General features: G+C 34.7%; 1 protein-coding gene across 1 annotated transcript in view; it reads left to right on the forward strand.

Annotated features, from left to right (window-relative positions):
* Positions 1-18,191, forward strand: part of LOC108512262 (WD repeat-containing protein 64-like) — a gene marked incomplete at its 3' end in the record, with an annotated part of 58,193 nt that overhangs the window by 22,217 nt on the left and 17,785 nt on the right. The window contains exons 3-5 of the mRNA XM_017847439.1: positions 8,476-8,916; positions 14,937-15,113; positions 15,977-16,151. Coding sequence (XP_017702928.1) covers positions 8,476-8,916; positions 14,937-15,113; positions 15,977-16,151 — 793 coding nt within the window. The remainder of the gene's footprint in view (positions 1-8,475; positions 8,917-14,936; positions 15,114-15,976; positions 16,152-18,191) is intronic.

Raw genomic sequence — 18,191 nt, forward strand, 5'->3', positions numbered from 1 at the left:
GATGGACGTATTTCTCCCAGTGGCTTACAACTTACCATTTGACATTGATTTTCAGTTTCTGGAAACAAATACTCACCAATGACTTAAGGGCAGTAAACCTTGGGTCAGTGAAATGCTAACCCACTGACAACCTTTGACAGAGGAGAAAATACCCAGACCAAGTTGGATTGTGCTTTCTCAATAATGTTGAACTGGGACTTTTGTCTTGGCCAAGTTCTTATTTGCAGAGTGGGAGAAAAGAAAGTATTTCTTGCCTCATTTCATTATGAAATATGCTATTGGAAAGAGGGGCAAAAATATAAACAACATTTCTAAGGGTTGGCAGATTCTGAAAGATAAAATGTCTGCTTTAGAAATATCTCTTTCCTCCAGAAAGTAAGTAATATTTAGGCTTATTTAATAGAACTATACTTTAGCAACCAATCGATAAGTCTTAAGAAGAATAATACCCCACCTTTATGAGGGTCTTGAGTACAGGCAACCTCCTACTTTGTTGATGGGAATGTAAATGGATTCAACCTTTTAGAAGAGGATTTGGCAAAATATATTTTAAAAACTTTCAGGACATGTAAATTCTTTGATTCAGTAATTATGCTTCTAGAGAATTTCCCTTAGGAAATAATTGGACAGCTTAGCAATGATGTGTATGTAGGAATATATATATATGTTGCTGGGTTGTTTATATAAAATTATAAAGCTTTGGGAACGATTGAAATTTTTAATAATGGGATTATAAATAATTGTATGTCTTTGCTATAAAATATTGTGCAGTCATTAAAAATAGTAATAAAGGCCAATGTATATTATAAGAGGCATAGCTTTATGGTATGATATAAGTGGAAAAAGCCACATAGAAAGATATGTATGTATATCATGATGCTATTTTGTAAATAATAAGTGGTCATTTCTGTTTCTGCCTAGAAATAAATCTGAAAGGCTGATGGCATTATAAATGATTTTAATTTTTGACTTATCTTCATTTTCTATAATACACGTGGATTCTTTTGTGCAAAAAATAAACATTTGTAAAAGAATGTTGGCACACTCAAGTTGCCAATGGAACATGATCTCTTCTTAATGGCAAAAATGCCTGTCAAGTATCAAGGTTTTTTTTTAAAGTTTTGCACTTATGGTTAGAGCTCACTTTTCATATAAATTATGGTTAAATCCAAATCTTATAAAGCTCAGAGTTGAAGGAAATTTTAGAGTTTATGCTTTTTCTAAATAGACAGGCAGCTCACTAGAACCGACTGTAACTGCAAAACATGGTTTTTAGGCAAAAGGAAATGATTGTCAGAATATTCTTTGAAAATAATTCAGGAAGACAGGAACATTTTCAAAAGGTCTAAAGTTGTGTCTAGTGATATAATCAGCTGGACATTCTGAGTATATTAGCTTTCTGGCTCTTGCCACAACAAATGTAGACAATTTAATAACTGGTTATTTTCTTAGTAGTTAAATAGATATAGCAAAATAAATGTACAAACATTGTACTAGGAAGAGCTGAATGAGATTATGTTTTCTAATGGCTCATACTTTTCACCTTTATTAGAAGAGGAGTTCTAACAGAGGCATGAGCACTAATTATTACCTCAAAAGACCCTATAGATAATATAGATTAATAAAATCAAAGGACATACCTTTAAAACACTATTAAGTAGTTTTATTTGAAAGCCTATATTTGAATGGGAGCACATTGTTTATTGGAATAATAAAGATTTTATTAAAGCCATAGTAATTAAACTTTTCATTGAAGGAAATGAGAATTATTTTATGCTCTATGTTTTATAATGAAGTAAAATTTCCTAAATTCCTAATATTTCCCTATCTATATTAAGTGTATACTTGTGAATTCCTCCTGTTCTAGATGCGTCAGCAATAATTAATGCTTGAATAGAGTTGTCTAATGTAAAGAAGATGGCCATCATACAGATTATCTTTTTGGTACTTCATGCAAACCCTGAGAGAGGTCATGACTGGCTTAAGGGCATACAAATGTTATGTGTCAAATCCAGGCATAAAGCCCAGACATTAACTAAATTAGCACTAATTTGAAGATGTGTGTCTGTGTATGCATATGTATGTATATCCCTAAAGACAGCTCAATGGTAAATTATTTCGCCACTCAGTATTGAATCTAATGCAAACTAAGAGTTTGTAGCAACTAAATGATGCTCTATGCAAGTTCCTTTTTAGATTGAAAAGTTATCTTTGCTTTCTTTCTGTGGAATTACTTTCCGCCAGTAAGTCCAGGATGGGGGTATTTGGCTCACAGAGTAGCACTACGAGCTGCTAAAGACAAGACAGAAGCTGGGATTACTCACATGGATGAAATGTCGCTCTTGTATATGTGAAAGAGCCATGGTTCTGGGAAGAGGTAAACTTTACTTTCACCAGGCTCACTTAGGACAGTTTTATATTTGTGCCTTTGAGGAAGAGCAACTGAAACAGTGTGTATGGTTGTTTCTTTATAAGACAAAAATTAGCATCTGCTGCTATGATGATAACAGTCATAGAAGCAGAGAGTTTCAGACCATTCTGCTGGTACAGTCTCCTGCACCTATTCTCTGGGCCCCTAAGAAATCTTTAAGAACTATCTAGTTAGCAACTAGCCACCCTGGTAGAGATCACTAATATTAGTAATTATGAACATCTCCAAAGCCTTACACACACACACACACACACACACACACACACACACACACACGAGTTTGGCTAAATTCTCAGAAAACCATCATTGCTGACATGACGACTCAATTTATAATTCTTCTATTCCCCAAACCCTTTAGCAGGGCATTAACATTTATTGAATATAAATGTGCTATATATACATTAAATTATCCCATGTGCTATACATACATTAAATTTTGAATAGATCTTCATAACAGCACTAGGAATTCATTATTATTATTCCTACTTAGAGGTGCCATAACTGGGGCTAAGACTTAGAGCTCCACCTTCTTCACTGCCACACGATTTCCCAACCACAGTGTATGATATATACAGTATGAAGACATGAATGAATTAATTCTAGTCCCAGAGGGTGGGAGTCACTGATAAAACAAGAATTATGTGGTAAAAGTTAATGCATTTGTGCTTTTAAGCTTGTATAAAAGATCAGTTACCTTAATTGTACATTTAACTAATTTATTCAAGTTGGCATATGATAGAATTAATAAACAACATATTAATCAAAGCATCATGCTTCTTCAAAAAAGTTAGGATTTTTTAGTAAAAATAAACTACTAGATTTTAACTGAAGGTATGGCTAAAACATGGTTTCATTTTCAAACTTAACAAGCTAATGGGTGAACAATGCATAACAGAACTGCCAGCGACATCATACAATTGTACTTTCTGGGCCAAATTTCATAACCTAGCCATATTTCTTGTCTCTTTCCCCAGTGGATATTGGCATTATCAATGTGCAGAAAAGTATGTAGTTGATTGCTTATATTACTTTGAGAAAGAAAATTTGTCATTTACAATTTGTTTCTAATTCTACATTCTTAAATGTAAAGAAGAAATTGTTTTGATATTTGTCAGAGTAGTTTCTTATTTTCAGAAATCAAAAGTAAACTACCAGCTTATAGGAAGAAAATACACTGAGATCCTGCTTTTAAATGTTGTTTTATTGATGAGACAATCTAAGAGATTGATTGATGCCATTATGTAATAGTTTAAAAATCAACATTGCCTTAGTTTTCAGAAATAGTTTGCAGTTTTGACACAGATGGAGCACTTTTAGGACCAGGTTTCTTTCTCTACCCTTAAAATCTGGGTCCCTCAAAAATGTCCAGCTATCTAAACATTTTAGACTAAAAATAACTGAAAAAAGATACAATTAATTAACTCCTGGCTGGTTCAAAGGGCTTGATATCAATTATTTCTCAGAAAGTTATTTTAATTAGTTAAGTGCCTGGACTAACCTCCATTAAACTAACTTCTATTATCTCAGCTAATCTTCATAACAATTTTCTTGCAACTGATACTGCTTTACCTACTTTACAGATGGGAAATTAGCAGCGAAGTACCTTGCCGGTAGTTCTCACAATCTCTGGTGGAACCAGGCTTAAACCTACATTAGTTTGACCTGCTCCACAATATGCTGCCTCTAGTGCTTCTTCCAGGCCTGACTTTGGCTCTAACATGGTGGGAAAAGTTTATTCTGTCATAATGAATCTCACTGAACTAAACAGCCCATCAATGTTAAGCTAAATACTTGTTTGAAATACAGTTAATCTTCATTATTTGTGAATTTTATACTTGAAAATTTGCCTACTTCCTAAAATTGATTAATCCCCAAATCAATACTCGTGGCACTTTAATGGTCTTTCCCAGACATGTGCAGAGTGGCAAAAAATTTGAGTCTCCCAATGTGTACATTCCAAGCGGAGATCAAACAAGGCAACACTCTGCTTTCTTGTTCCAGCTCTCATATTGTAAGCAAGCATCCTTTTTAACATCTCTCTCTCTCTCTCTCTTTTTTACCGTATGGCAATTTCTTTTTTTCTTTTTTTTCTTTATTTATTATACTTTAAGTTCTAGGGCACATGTACACCTCGTGCAGGTTTGATATGTAGGTATACATGTGCCATGTTGGTGTGCTGCACCCATCAACTCATCATTTACATTAGGTATTTCTCCTAATGCTATCCCTCCCCCAGTCCCCCACCTCCCGACAGGCCCCAGTATGTGATGTTCCTTGCCCTGTGTCCAAGTGATCTCATTGTTTTCAACACCTCTTTAATGCCACGGTTTTCACATGTTGTGCTTATTGTTGGGGATTTCACTCTTTAAAATGGCCCCCAAGTGTGGTGGTGGAGTGCTGGCTAGTGTTCCTAAGCGTGAGAAGGCTGAGATATGTCTTACCGAGAAAATATATGTGTTAGCTTCATTCAGGCACAAGTTATGATGCTGTTGGCTATGAATTTAATTGTGATTAATTAACAATATATTAAATAACATGTCTTTGAATGGAAACAAACATAAACAAAATTATGTAGTGAGCAGTTGTACAGAGGCTTGCAGAAACTTAACCCTGTGTTTCCCCTAGGAGCAATGGTTCAGTATCTGCTAATTTAGTGTTCTCAGAGACTTTACAGAATATAGCTACGAACAGCAAAAATCAATTGCATGTGGCTTCACTGTTCTTTGTAATGGCATATGTATAGAAGTTAACTTATTGCCCTTTCATTAAAGTTTCACCATGGGGTAATTTTACTGGCTTCACTAAGCACTCTTCAGGGATTCACCCAATTTTCATCAACCACTTGACAGGCACACCTTGGAGATAGTGCAGATTTGGTTCCAGACCACTGCAATAAAGTGGGTATCAGGATAAAGTGAGTCACACACGTTTCTTTGTTTCCTAGAGCAAATAAAAGATATATTTAAACTATACTGTGGGGTATTAAATGTCCCGTAGCACATATCTAAAAAACTGTACATATCTTAATTAAAAAATACTTTATTGCTAAAAAAAAATTAGCAATCATCTGAGCCTTTGGCGAGAGGTAATGTTCTTGTTGGTGGAGGGCATCAATGTTGATGTCTGCTGACTGATCAGGGTGGTGGTTACTGAAGGTTGAGATGGCTATGGCAATTTCATAAAGAAGATAACAGTGACGTTTGCCACATCGATGGATTCTTCCTTTCATGAAAGATTTCTCTGTAGCATGAGATGCTATTTCACAGTGTTTTACTCACAATAGAATTTCTTTCAAAATTGAAGTCAATACTCTCAAAACTTGCCACTGCTTTATCAACTAAGTTTAATAGTCTACATCTTTGTTGTCATTCAGCAATGTTTATGGAATCTTCACCAGGAATAGATTCCATCTCAGGAAACAACTTTCTTTGCTCATCTATAAGAAACAACTCCACATCCATTCGATTCTGATCATGAGATTGCAGCAATTCAGTCACATCATCAGGTTCTATTTCTAATTGGAGTTCTCTTGTCATTTCTACCACATCCGCAGTTAACTTTCTTCATCTAAGTTTTGAACCCCTCAAAGCCTTCCATGACAGTTGGAATCAACTTTTTTTCAAACTCCTGTTAATTTTGACATTTTGACCTCCTCCCATGAATTATGAATATTCTTAATGGCATCTAAAATGATGTCATTCTAGTGAATCCTTTCCAAAAGGTTTTTAATTTATTTTGCTCACATCCACCAGAGGAATCACTGTCTATGGCAGCTATACCCTACAAAACATCATAATTGAAAGTTGAAATTATTTCTTAATCTATGGGCTGCAGAATGTACATTGTGTTAGCAGGCATGAAAACAATATTAAACCCCTTGTATATCTCTGTTGGAGCTCTCGAGCCACCAGGGACATGGTGGAGCAGTACCCTTTTAAAAGGAATATTTTTTCAAAGCAGTATGTGTTAGCAGTGGGCTTCAGTGAACCGTGCTGTATATTCAGTAAACCATGTATATTCAATAAACCATGCTGTAAACAGAGTGCTGTAATGCAGGCTTTGTTGTTTCGCTTATAGAGCACAGAAACAGAGTCTTTTTCTGTTGGCCAGGCTGGAGTGCAGTGGCGCAATCATGGCTCACTGCAGCCTCTACTTCCCAGGCTTGAGTGATACCCCTACCTCAGTCTCCCAAGTAACTAAGACTGCAGGCTCATGTCACCATGCCCAACTCATTTTTTTGTTTTTTGTAGAGATGGAGTCTCACTATGTTGCTCAGTCTTTTCTCAAACTCCTGGGCTCAAGCAATCCTCTCCTTCAGTCTCCCAAAATTCTGGGATTATAGGCATGAGCCACTGTGCCCAGTCAGATTTAGCATAAATCTTAAGGCCTCAGAGATTTTTGGGAATAAAAATGAGCGTTGGTTTCAGCTTAAACTCACCAGTTAACATCAACCCCTAACAAGAGAGTCATTCTGTCATTTGAAGCTTTGAAGCCAAGCATGACTTTTTCTCTCTAGCTATGAAAGTCCTAAATGGCATCTTCTTCCAAATAAGGCTGTTTCATTTACATTGAAAATGTATTGTTTAGTGTAGCCACCTTCATCAGTTACCTTAGCTAGAGATTCTGAATAACTTGCTGCAGCTTCCACATGAGCAGTTTCTGCTTCATATTGACTTTTATGTTGTGGAGATGACTTCTTTCCTTCAAACCTCATGAATCAACCTCTACTAGCTTTCACCTTTTCATCTGCAACTTCCTTACCTCTCTCTGCCTTCATAGAATTAAGGAAAGTTAGGGCCTTGCTCTGTATTAGGTTTTGGCTTAAAGGAATGTTGTGCCTGGTTTGATCTTCTATCCAGACCACTAAAACCTTCTTCAAAGCAGCAATAAGGCTGTTTAACTTTTTTATCATTCTCGTGTTCAAAGGAATAGCACTTTTCCTTCAAGAACTTTTCCTTTACATTCACAACTTGGCTGTTTTGTGCAAGAGGCCTAGTTTTCAGCCTCACTCATCTTTTGACATGCATTCCCCATTAAGCCTAATCATTTTTAGCTTTTGATTTAAAGTGAGAGATGTAAAACTCTGACTTTACTTAAACATTTGGAGGCTCTTATAGGGTTATTAATTGGCTTAATTTCAGTATCTTTGTGTCTGAAGAAATAGGAAGGCCCAAGGAAAGGGAAAGGGAAAGCGGAGTGACTGGTTGGTGCAGCAATCAGAACATACACAACACTTATGAATTAAGTTTGCTGTCTTGTATGGGCGTGGTTCATGCTGCCGCAAAACAATTACAGTAGTAACATCAAAGATTACGGATCACAGATATATGTGCATAACAGATATAATACTACCAATAATAAAATTTTAAATATTGTAAGAATTATCAAAATGTGACACAGGGATATGAAGTAGGCATACTATTGAAAAAAATGGCACTGATAGACTTGCAAGGTTGCCACAAACCTTCAATTTGTAAAAATCACAGTATCAGCAAAGTACAATAAAGTGAAGTGCAACAAAAGGAGATATATCTGTATTAATTTCCTGTTGCTGCTGTAACTAATTACCAAAAACCATGACTTAAAACACACAAATATATTAATATACAGTTCTGGAGTTCAGAAACCCCAAAGGGATTTTACAGGGATAAAATCAAGTTGTCAGGATTGCCTTTCTTCTGCAGACTCTAGGGGAGAAACCTTTCCTTGCCTTTTCTAGCTTAGAGGTAACCAAATTCTTTGGCTCACAGCCTCACATCACTCCATGCTTCCGTCATCACATCTTCTCCTGCCTTACTCTTCCCGATATAAGGACTGTCATGATTGACTTTTTGTGACTGAGAATGTCAACTTCTAGTCCTGTCAGTTACTTGGTCCCCAGCTTAAGTTCACTTGAGTATATTACTGTCATCAAGCAAAAGACATTTTTCTTTTCATGTTGGCAGAATTGCTGATTAAATTCACCTTTGTGGGTAGCACAGTGCTCTTGTGCATATGATGCTTTCACTGTTGTCTCACTATTGTTTTTGGATTCCCGTTTCTAGTCGCCAGAGCCAAGGAAAATCATTTGTATGTCCAGAGAAGACTTTATACAGAAGATGACAGAGATTGTTGGTTGGGGCACGAAGGAAGAATACGGGGAGCTCTTTGACAAAGTGGATGTGGCCCAAGACGGCTTCATTAATTGGGACAAGCTGACTTCCTTTATACTGCTAGAGCTTTACGAGCAAGATGAACGAGCAAAGGCAACTGTGGTGCCCCAGTGGAAGGACCTGGAATTCCTCCCAGTAAAACACAAGGACAACATTCAAAAAGTAATTTTCTTAAAAAGTTCAAGTCATTATCTGACGATTAGTAAAGAAGGTTTATTAGCAATCTGGGGAGAGAATTTAAAGCTGCAAGAAACATTCCCCATCACTTCAGATGCCACCAAGCTCAAACACCTGTGGGTGACAAGCCTGGTTTCTCTGGAAAATGTAAACAAGGTACAGACTCTTTATAAAAAAAAGTACTGCTTGTAAAAGAGGAAAAAGTTATGGGGTGGGGCTCCTGGCTAGCAGTAACAGAAAGCTATATTACTGTTGGTGGCTTTCTCCTGACCTGGAGGGAGAACAGGTAGTGCCAACAGAACTACATGATTTCCCAAGCTGTTCTCTTGGGTGCCTTGCAATGACACTGTGGCTGATGGCTCAGATTCCTGGCTCTGTCTTCCATGAGGCCATGATTCGTTATTAGCTTATAAGAACTTTACTCCTGTATAGTTTACAGCAGGATGGTGGATCTATATGTAGAGCTGAGAGGCTATTACTGTGCATGGCAGGATTCAATGCAATTAAGGAGAACTGCTTATCTAATTTTGATCACTGTACTAGTCAGTGTCTTCATTCTAATAGATAGGGCCTACTCAGGCTAAACATCTTCATATACCTATACCTCTCAGAAAGATAACATACTGTGAGTAAAATAATTTTGACAGGGAAGGTTGGAGCTTGAAGAATCCACATGTTAATATTTTATATTAAGCAGAAGGTAGATTTTACTATGAAAATTTTCAAGTGCATGCACAAGCAGAGAGAATAGTATTAGAAACCTGATGTACTCAGTATTCACTCAATAATTTTCAATTCACAGCTAATCTTGTTTCATCTATACCTCCCCCTTAAGATCCAAAACATCATATTATTTCATCTGTAAATATTTCTGTATTTCTAAAAGATGTCTCTATTTTAGCATGGCCAAAATACCACTATGACACTTAATAGCCATAGCAATATTTTCTTAATACCATGAAATATCTAGTCATGTACATATTTTCCTGATTGTCTTGTTAATAGTTTGTTTCAATGAAGATCTGAATAAGGTCCAAATATTGTGAATGGTTAATATGTCTCTTTTGATATACATGCTTTTCTTTTTTCCTGCTTTGTTTTTTTTTTTTTTTTTTTTTTAAATTTTGGCTGTTGCTGTTGATGTTTTTGTTAAAGAAACCAAGGTTTGTCCTTTAGAATTTTCCACAGTCTGGATTTCACAGATTGTGTCTACATGGTGTTGTTTAATATGTCCAGCCATTCTGTGATTTTTCTAGTGAATTGGTAGTCAAGTGTAAAGCCTTGTGTAGTTTTGGAGTGGTTAGTTTGTTTAGAACAGATGGCTATGTGTTCTTCAGCCAGTAGGTATGAAATACCTGGTTCTTCCTCTTCTTGAGATGTTAGCAGTTATTGCTGACTATTCCTAAATCCATGAATTTTTTAGGAGTCAGAAGATGATATTCTAATTTCACAATTTCCTTTTCCTTTAAGCTAGAATACCTCTATAAAAAAGAAATAATCCCATTAATTGTTTAGTCATCATGTGGTACAAATTAAAGGCAGAATAAATGCCTAATTTTTCACGTTTATTTTCCAGTTTTCACAATAATGAGCTGGTTTTCTAATATTGTCTAAAAATAAACAATGAGTACTATTAATATTATTATCAGTATAATTGAAAAATCATGGGTTTAAAATTTTTGATTTGTTTTAATCTACTGAGTTGTTCTCCCATACCAGAAATTGCACCCTCTTTAGAGAGTGGGAACAATGCAGGTCGGCTTCTGAGTCTTTTTATAATCCTGACAGCACTTGAAAGCTTCTTTGATTCCTGGTATGACAAAATGTTCTAGAATCATCTTGTATATTTCCTATGCCAGACCTAAAATCAGCATTTCTCCAAAAGGCAAGTTATTTTAGTGGGAAAATGTATGCTCTATTGTTTGGAACCATAAATCATTCTCATCCTCAGTAACTTCCTATGCCCTGATCTAGTCATCCTCTCAAAATCACCATGGAGTAGTTATTATTCCCACTTTACAAATGAGAGACTGAGCAAAGAGAAGTTGTATAATTTACCCTCAGTCACAAAGGATGTAATCAGGGTTGCCAAGACTTGTAAACTGAGGCAGGCCAACTTTAGACCTGTGCTTCAGTCTTTGCTGCCTCCATAGTGGCTGCTGACATGAGATCCAATTCCTTTTTGCTAAGTATCTGGTGCTAATATTTAACTTGTATGAATTAAAAGATATAGTCCAGATGATTTTTTCATATCTGTGTGCAGTGTGCTGTTATTATTATATGATATTTCTGTTGCACTGTTTCTTCTTTTCAGCACTGAAGTAAAATCTTAGTCTTTCTTTTGTGCTTACTCAATATGGAATCTTAAAGAATGTTGCTTTTACTCTTTTTGAAACGGATTTATTGAAATATAATTATACAAAATACACTGCACATATGAAACTGTCCCAAGCTGATAGATTTTAACACATACATGACCTGTGAAAAATCAACAGTATGAAGAAGACAATGAACATATTAATCACCCTCAGAAATTTCCTTGCAGTGTTTTGCAACTCCCCCATCCCTTTTTTGTTAAGCAAGCACTGGTCTGCTTTCTGACCGAAAGCAGATTAATAGATTAATTTGGATGGATTTTCTAGAGTTTTGTATAATTGGCACCATACTGTGTGTACTCCTTTTTTTCTTTTTTCTTTTTTAACATGGCATAACTATTTTGAGAATTATCCATGTTTTGAGGTATACTACTAGTTTTTATTGCTCTGCAGCATTTCATTTTGTGGGTATGTCCTCATAAACATTTGGTATGATCAGTTATTTTCTCTCTTAATTTTAGCCATTTTAAAAGGCCTGCATTTAGATCTTATTATGGCTTTAATTCATATTTACCTAGTGACTAATGATGTTAAGCATATTTTCATGTGCTGGTTTGCTACCTGTACATCTTCTTTTGTAAAATGTCTATACAAATCTTTTCCAATTTTTTATTAAGGTTGTTATCTTATTATTGAGTTTTGAGAGTTTTTATATATTCTGGGTAGATAGATTTATCAGATGGATACTTTGCAAAACCTGCATCTCAGTTTTTACATTCTCTTAATATTGCCTTTGGTAATTTCATTTTAGATTGTTCATTGTATAGAAATACAATAGATTTTCAAAATGATAATATATTCTGCATCTTTCTGAAGTCATGTGTTAGTTCTGTAGTGTTTTTGAGCATTTCTAAAATTTCCTATATATAATATCATGTTATCTCCAAATAGATATAGAGATCTAGTTTAACTTCCTCTTTTTCAATATTGATATTTTAAAATTTCATTTTCTTGCTTAATTTATCTGGCTAGAAACTCCATACCATATTAAATAGAAGTGGTGAGAGTGAACATCCTTGTCTTGTTTCTGATCTTATGGGGAATATATGTATTTTTTCACCAATATGTGTGATGTCAGCTGTAGGATTTTTGTTGTTGTTGTTGTTGTTGTTGTACATGCTGTTTATGAGGTTGAAGAAATTCTCTTCTATTCCTGGTTCGTTGAGTGTTTTTATCACGAAAATGTGTTGGATTTTGTCAAATGCATTGTTTGCATCTACTGAGATTACCATATAGCTTTTGTCTTTTATTCTATTAATATGATGTATTACACTGATTGATTTTTGTATGTTAAACAAACCTTGCTTTCCTGGGATAAATATTACTTTGCCATGATGTGTAAACTTTTTTGTATGTTGCTAAATTCTCTTTGTTAGTATTTAGTTCAGTATACATTTTACATTTACATTAAGAGGTATAGATCTGCAGTTTTCTATTCTTGTGATGTCTTTCTCTAATTTCAGTATTAGGGTAATCCTGGCCTGATAAAATGATTTGGGAGGTGTTACCATCACTGTAATTTTTTGGAAGAATTTGAGAAGTATTGGTATTATTTTCCTTGAAACATTTGGTAGAATTTATCAGTGAAACCATCTAGTTGAGGATTTTCTTCGTGACACTTTTTTTGGCTATTAATTTAATCTTTCATTCATCATAGTTCTGTTGATATTTTCTGTCTTATTGAGTTGGTTTACATAGTTTTTGTTTCCTGAAATTTATGCATTTCATAAATGTTAACTAATTTCTTAGTATATAATAATTTTATTATCTTACTAATGCTTTTTTATTTCTGCAACGTTGATGGTACTGTTCACTCTTTTATTTCTGATTTTAATAATTTATATCATCTCTTTTTTTCTTTTTTTTTTTTGAGATGGAGTCTCACACTATCTCCCAGGCTGGAGTGCAGTGGCACAATCTCTGCTCACTGCAAGCTCTGCCTCCCAGGTTCATGCCATTCTCCTGTCTCAACCTCCTGAGCAGCTGGGACTACAGGCACCCGCCACCATGCCTGGCTAATTTTTTGTGTTTTTAGTAGAGATGGGGTTTCACCGTGTTAGCCAGGATGGTCTCGATCTCCTGACCTCGTGATCCACCCATCTCGGCCTCCCAAAGTGCTGAGATTACAGGCGTGAGTCATCGCACCCAGCCTATCGTCTCTTTTTTTCTTGGTTAGTCTAGCTAAAGTTTTGCCAATTTTGTTTATCTTTTCAAAGAACTAATTTGATTTCATTGTTTTTCTCTATTGCTTTTACATTCTCTATTTGCTTTATTTCTGTACTAATTTTATTTTTTTCTTCCTTCTGCTGGCTTTGGATTTAGGTTGCTCTTCTTTTTCTGGTTTCTTAAGATGGAAAGTTAGGTTATTGATTTCAGATTTTCTTTAGATTGATGTTTGCAAATATAAATTTTACTCTAGACATTGCTTTTACTCTATTCCATAAGTTTTTTGTATGTTGTGTTTTTGTTTTCATTCATCTGAATGTATTTTTTTCATGTCTTTTGTGATTTCTTTGTTTTATTTCCATGTAGCTGTGAATTTCCCAAATTTTGTTTGGTTGAATGACACTTCTAATTTCATTCCATTGTGTTTGGAGAATATAATTTATATAATTTCTAATCTTTTAAATTTATTGAAATTTGCTTTATCACCTAATATATGGTCTACCCTGGAAAATGTGCCATGTGCAGTTCAGAAGAAATTCATCCTGCTGAGGTTGGAATGGTGTGTTCTTTAGACATACCTTACATCTAGTTGGTTTATAGTGTTTGTCAAGTCTTCATTTTCTTGCTGATCTTCAGCTCAGTTGTTCTATCTGTTATTGAAAGTAGAGTATTGAAATCTCCAACTGTTATTGTTGAAATGCCTACTCTGTCTTCAATAATTTTAGTTTTCACTTCATGTGTTATGGGGCTGTACTGTTAGAAAAATGGCAGATGTAAATCTTACCTGTTCAGTAATTATATCAATGGACTAACCACTCCAATTAAAGGGCAAAGATTGGCAGAATGGTGATTTTAATAATTTATGCATGTTTCTTAAAATTTTCTATTTGATGAGACATCATTCCCATTTCTTTCTCTCTCTCTCTCTCTTTCTTTCCTTCTTTCTTTCCTTCTTATTTAAAGATGGGAGTCTCGCTACATTGCCCAGGCTGTTCTTGAACTCCTGGCCTCAAGCAATCCTCTTGTGTTGGCCTCTCAAAGTGGTGAGATTATAGGCATGAGCCATCACACCCAGCCACATACTTTCCTTTACTTCTTTAGACTTTGTTTTCTTTAGTTGTTTGAATATATATATGTGTGTGTGTGTGTGTGTGTACATATGTGTGTGTGTGTGTATATATGTTGAATTGAAGTCTTTTTCTAGTAAATCCAATGTGTGAATCTCCACAGGGACATTTTCTATTGACTTATTTTTATGTTGTTAAATATTTTCCCCTTTCTAATATAGCCTTTAGGGTTTTCTCTGACTTCGTATAATGCCATATCTTTGTGCCTTAGTTCTCCTATGTGATTAGAGGTCTAGTCTCCCATGGATGGGGATGTTGGTGAGCATGTGGAATAGGGATAGGAAATAAAGCATGTTCAAATGCCTCTAATAGGAAAAGTTTCTTCTTGGCTAGATTCCACAGTTAGGATAAAGTACATTTGTGCCACTGTTCTTTGCTTCTGTAATACTGTTAAGGATCCTCAGAGAACAAAGTCTGATTTGGTAATTAGAGTGGCATGTCTGCTTTGCATATTAATTTTGCTAAATCCATCAGAATTACTTTCTGATTTTCTACTCTACTACTTTAGATAGCAGTGGCTTTTACAAGTAAAGAGATTTGTTTCTATGATCTGCTGTCCAAAGAAGAATTTGCTTGCCAGTACAAACTCCAAGGCCTGAAAGGAACACCAATTTGCATGGATTATTGGTATGATCCTCTTGATGCCAGTGAATCAATTCTTTCTTTTGGGGATATAACTGGAAAGGTAAGTGAGGGTAGATTAAGATTGAATACTATGGATTTAATCATCAAACTGTAGTTTAAAATAGAAATTAAAATGCAATGAGTGTGACCTCCAAATTTAATTACATTATGGCTTATGTGCACATTGGACATGGAAGAGATGGATTAGGTCACAGTTTTGTCTTCTTGCTTACAAAAACAAACCTTAATTGTGTGTGTGGGTTTGTTTATTTTTTGGTCTGTCTATAGTCTCGCTTTTCTCATTTAGAAAAAAGATCTTCCTGACCTTTTTCACCATAGGATGCTTAATTTATTAGATACCAATATGAATAAATGTTTAATATTAAATGATTACATTTATCCCTCAAAATGCTTTCAAATTTATTGTTCTGGTTTTCCTACATAGAGTATTGGGTTTCTCAGTACCAATTTCCTAGCGAGTGCCCATTGTCTGTATCATATAACAAAAGGATTAGAGATGGCAGCTCTGAAACCTAGATATTGGATACAAATATTTCTGTCTTCCTATCAAATTTCACCCGACCTATGAAAAAATATTACTTACCGAATGAAACTAGAATATGTCTGTGACCTCTGAAGTAGGCTAATTTAAACAATTTCCTTTTGTAATTGTGAAAGCTTTTCATTTTTACTATTTTAACGACAAATGTGTCTTAAAAACAAGTAAAAGACTGCCCTTTGGTAATTGTGTCACCAAACTAATAATTGTTCTGTTTTTTAGTATAACAGCCTGCATCCTTTAAATAATATTGAAGAAATTCTTATTAAATTAAGAGCTATTCCTTATTAAACTAAAATAACATAGAATCTTCTTGCAACAATTATCCTGTCCATGACTGTTGTTCTTTCAATGTCTCCGTCAAGGTTCAAGCAATTGCTTTCACAGCAGCCTTGATTTCCCTGTTTGAACGGCCTGCTAGTGCATGTGAAGATGGAGAAGCCACCATGACCATTAACTGGGCAGAGCTGCTCTCTGGATGTCACAAATGTTGCCATATATTAGAGCATAAACTTCATCAAGGAGACTGGGTCAGGCAAGGTATTGAATTTGAACAGTAATGAAAGTAAATTGTCACCTCTGACTTGTACATTTATATTATTTGATGAAAATGTTTCACACAAAACGTTTAAGTCTAGAAACCAATAATTGGTTCTCTGGAGGTTGTGGCCTGCACTCTACTATCACTTGAATGCTGGCAGGGATTCTTTCTTTTTTTTTTTCCTTCTGAATTTATGCCTCATACAATTAACTCAGGTGACCAATGTGCTCAAGAAATCTTAAGAGAAAGGAAAACATTGTCATAGAATTCATTTAGCTTCAACTCAACTCTGATCCTAGCTAATCTCATCTAGTTACATCACGGTTGTTTAATAAAAGAAATTAACAAGTTCCCTCAAGACCATTCCTTTGTTTTCTTTATGTTCTCATGGGAAGCATATTAGTTTGACTGCCTTTAAAATGGAATCGCCTTAATTTTCCTTTCTTTTTTTTGATGTAATGACCGAATTTCTCTAATCTAGAGTACTTGAGTGGCAGTTCTTTGTGTAATAAGACTATGTTATAAAATCAGCGTCTATAGAAAACCAGAACTTTCTTAAAACCTAGTCACCAATGAATTAGTTTCATAAAATATCTTAATTTTATCTGATGGCTCAAGATTCAAATGTGCCATATCTGCACTAATATTTCTGTTTAAATACTAAGGAGTATGATAATTTTCTCACTTCTAAATTGCTGCATTAAAGGAATGCCCACTGAAAAGAATGAAAATTAACAATCTCATTGACTTTAATGAAATTTGATGAGATTAATGTTATTGGTCTATTCCTAATACAGTTTGAAGAAGAGACAGTCAACATGGATCCAACTGTTGGCTTTTATGGTAATTTCACCCTCTTTGGGTTTCAGAAGGTTGAAACTAATTCTTTAATGTATGCCCACAGTAATAATTTCCTATGTGAGGAACTATGTGCTCTGCATTTTTTTTATTTGATATAAATCATACCATGCCTTTAGTACTTTCTATACATTTTAAAATTCTGGCATGCTATTAATTGCAGGATAAACAAAAGATGACAGTTTTTGGTCATCTGCTAAGTGTGATGGGCAGAAAATTACGTGTTAAGTTTTCATAACATGAAAATGAGAATCAGAGTATTAAAATATCCAGAATGGAGCTATCTCAACTTCTTCTGAAAACATTATATATTTTAATTTGTATTCATATTCATTTGTTCTTTAGATACATATGCCAAAGACTAGATTATAATAATAAAGTGATAGTTCTTGAAATTTACTCCCAGTAGGTTCTCTGAAATTTAATGTATTATTTGAGTCAATAATCTTAAATTAATATGAGTAAATACAGAGAAGCCTATAGAAAGCTGTCTTAGAAAGGGTTGGACAGATAACAAGTAAGGCTTTTAAATTGTTATTGTCTTTTCCAATTATGCATTATATTTATACACTCTCATGTTTAGGAAGAGAATGGGAAAGCTCTCACTGCAGACTCTGCCTCAATTTTATTTAAGGTTCTCAAAAAATCAACCATACCAATGAAGTAACCTATCAGTGAGCATTTGTCTCTTAAGTTGTAGGACAAGGATTGTTCTCTAGGTCAATGCTGATTTGCTACTTATCATGTGTCCATCATAGCATTCTGATCTTTGATTCTCTCCTCTACTGACAAACGAACATGGGAATTTAGTTTAGTATTAGCAGTGGAGATTCACGTTTATGACCTAAGGAATCCAATTTCACAGTCTGGCATCAAATCACTGCAAAGTAGGAATTGGCTACAGAGAAGTTTTACGTATATATAAAGAACTATGTATGTAATACAAATTAGATATATATATATATACATACATATATAGTTAAGAATCTTTGCTATCTTATTCGTATTACATATTTCTCAGTTCTTTGAATAAAAAATTCATTATAATCAAGTAGATAATTTTTGGGACAACAACAGGAATACACACAAACACATTTACTTTAAACAGTTTGTTTGAATTATGGACTTGAGTGTCAATCAATCAACAATTATTTATTGATCTTTTGTGTGTCTTAAAACGG

This window comes from Rhinopithecus bieti, unplaced genomic scaffold (genome assembly GCF_001698545.2).
Source record: "Rhinopithecus bieti isolate Rb0 unplaced genomic scaffold, ASM169854v2 scaffold_30204, whole genome shotgun sequence".
Lineage (NCBI taxonomy): Eukaryota > Metazoa > Chordata > Mammalia > Primates > Cercopithecidae > Rhinopithecus > Rhinopithecus bieti.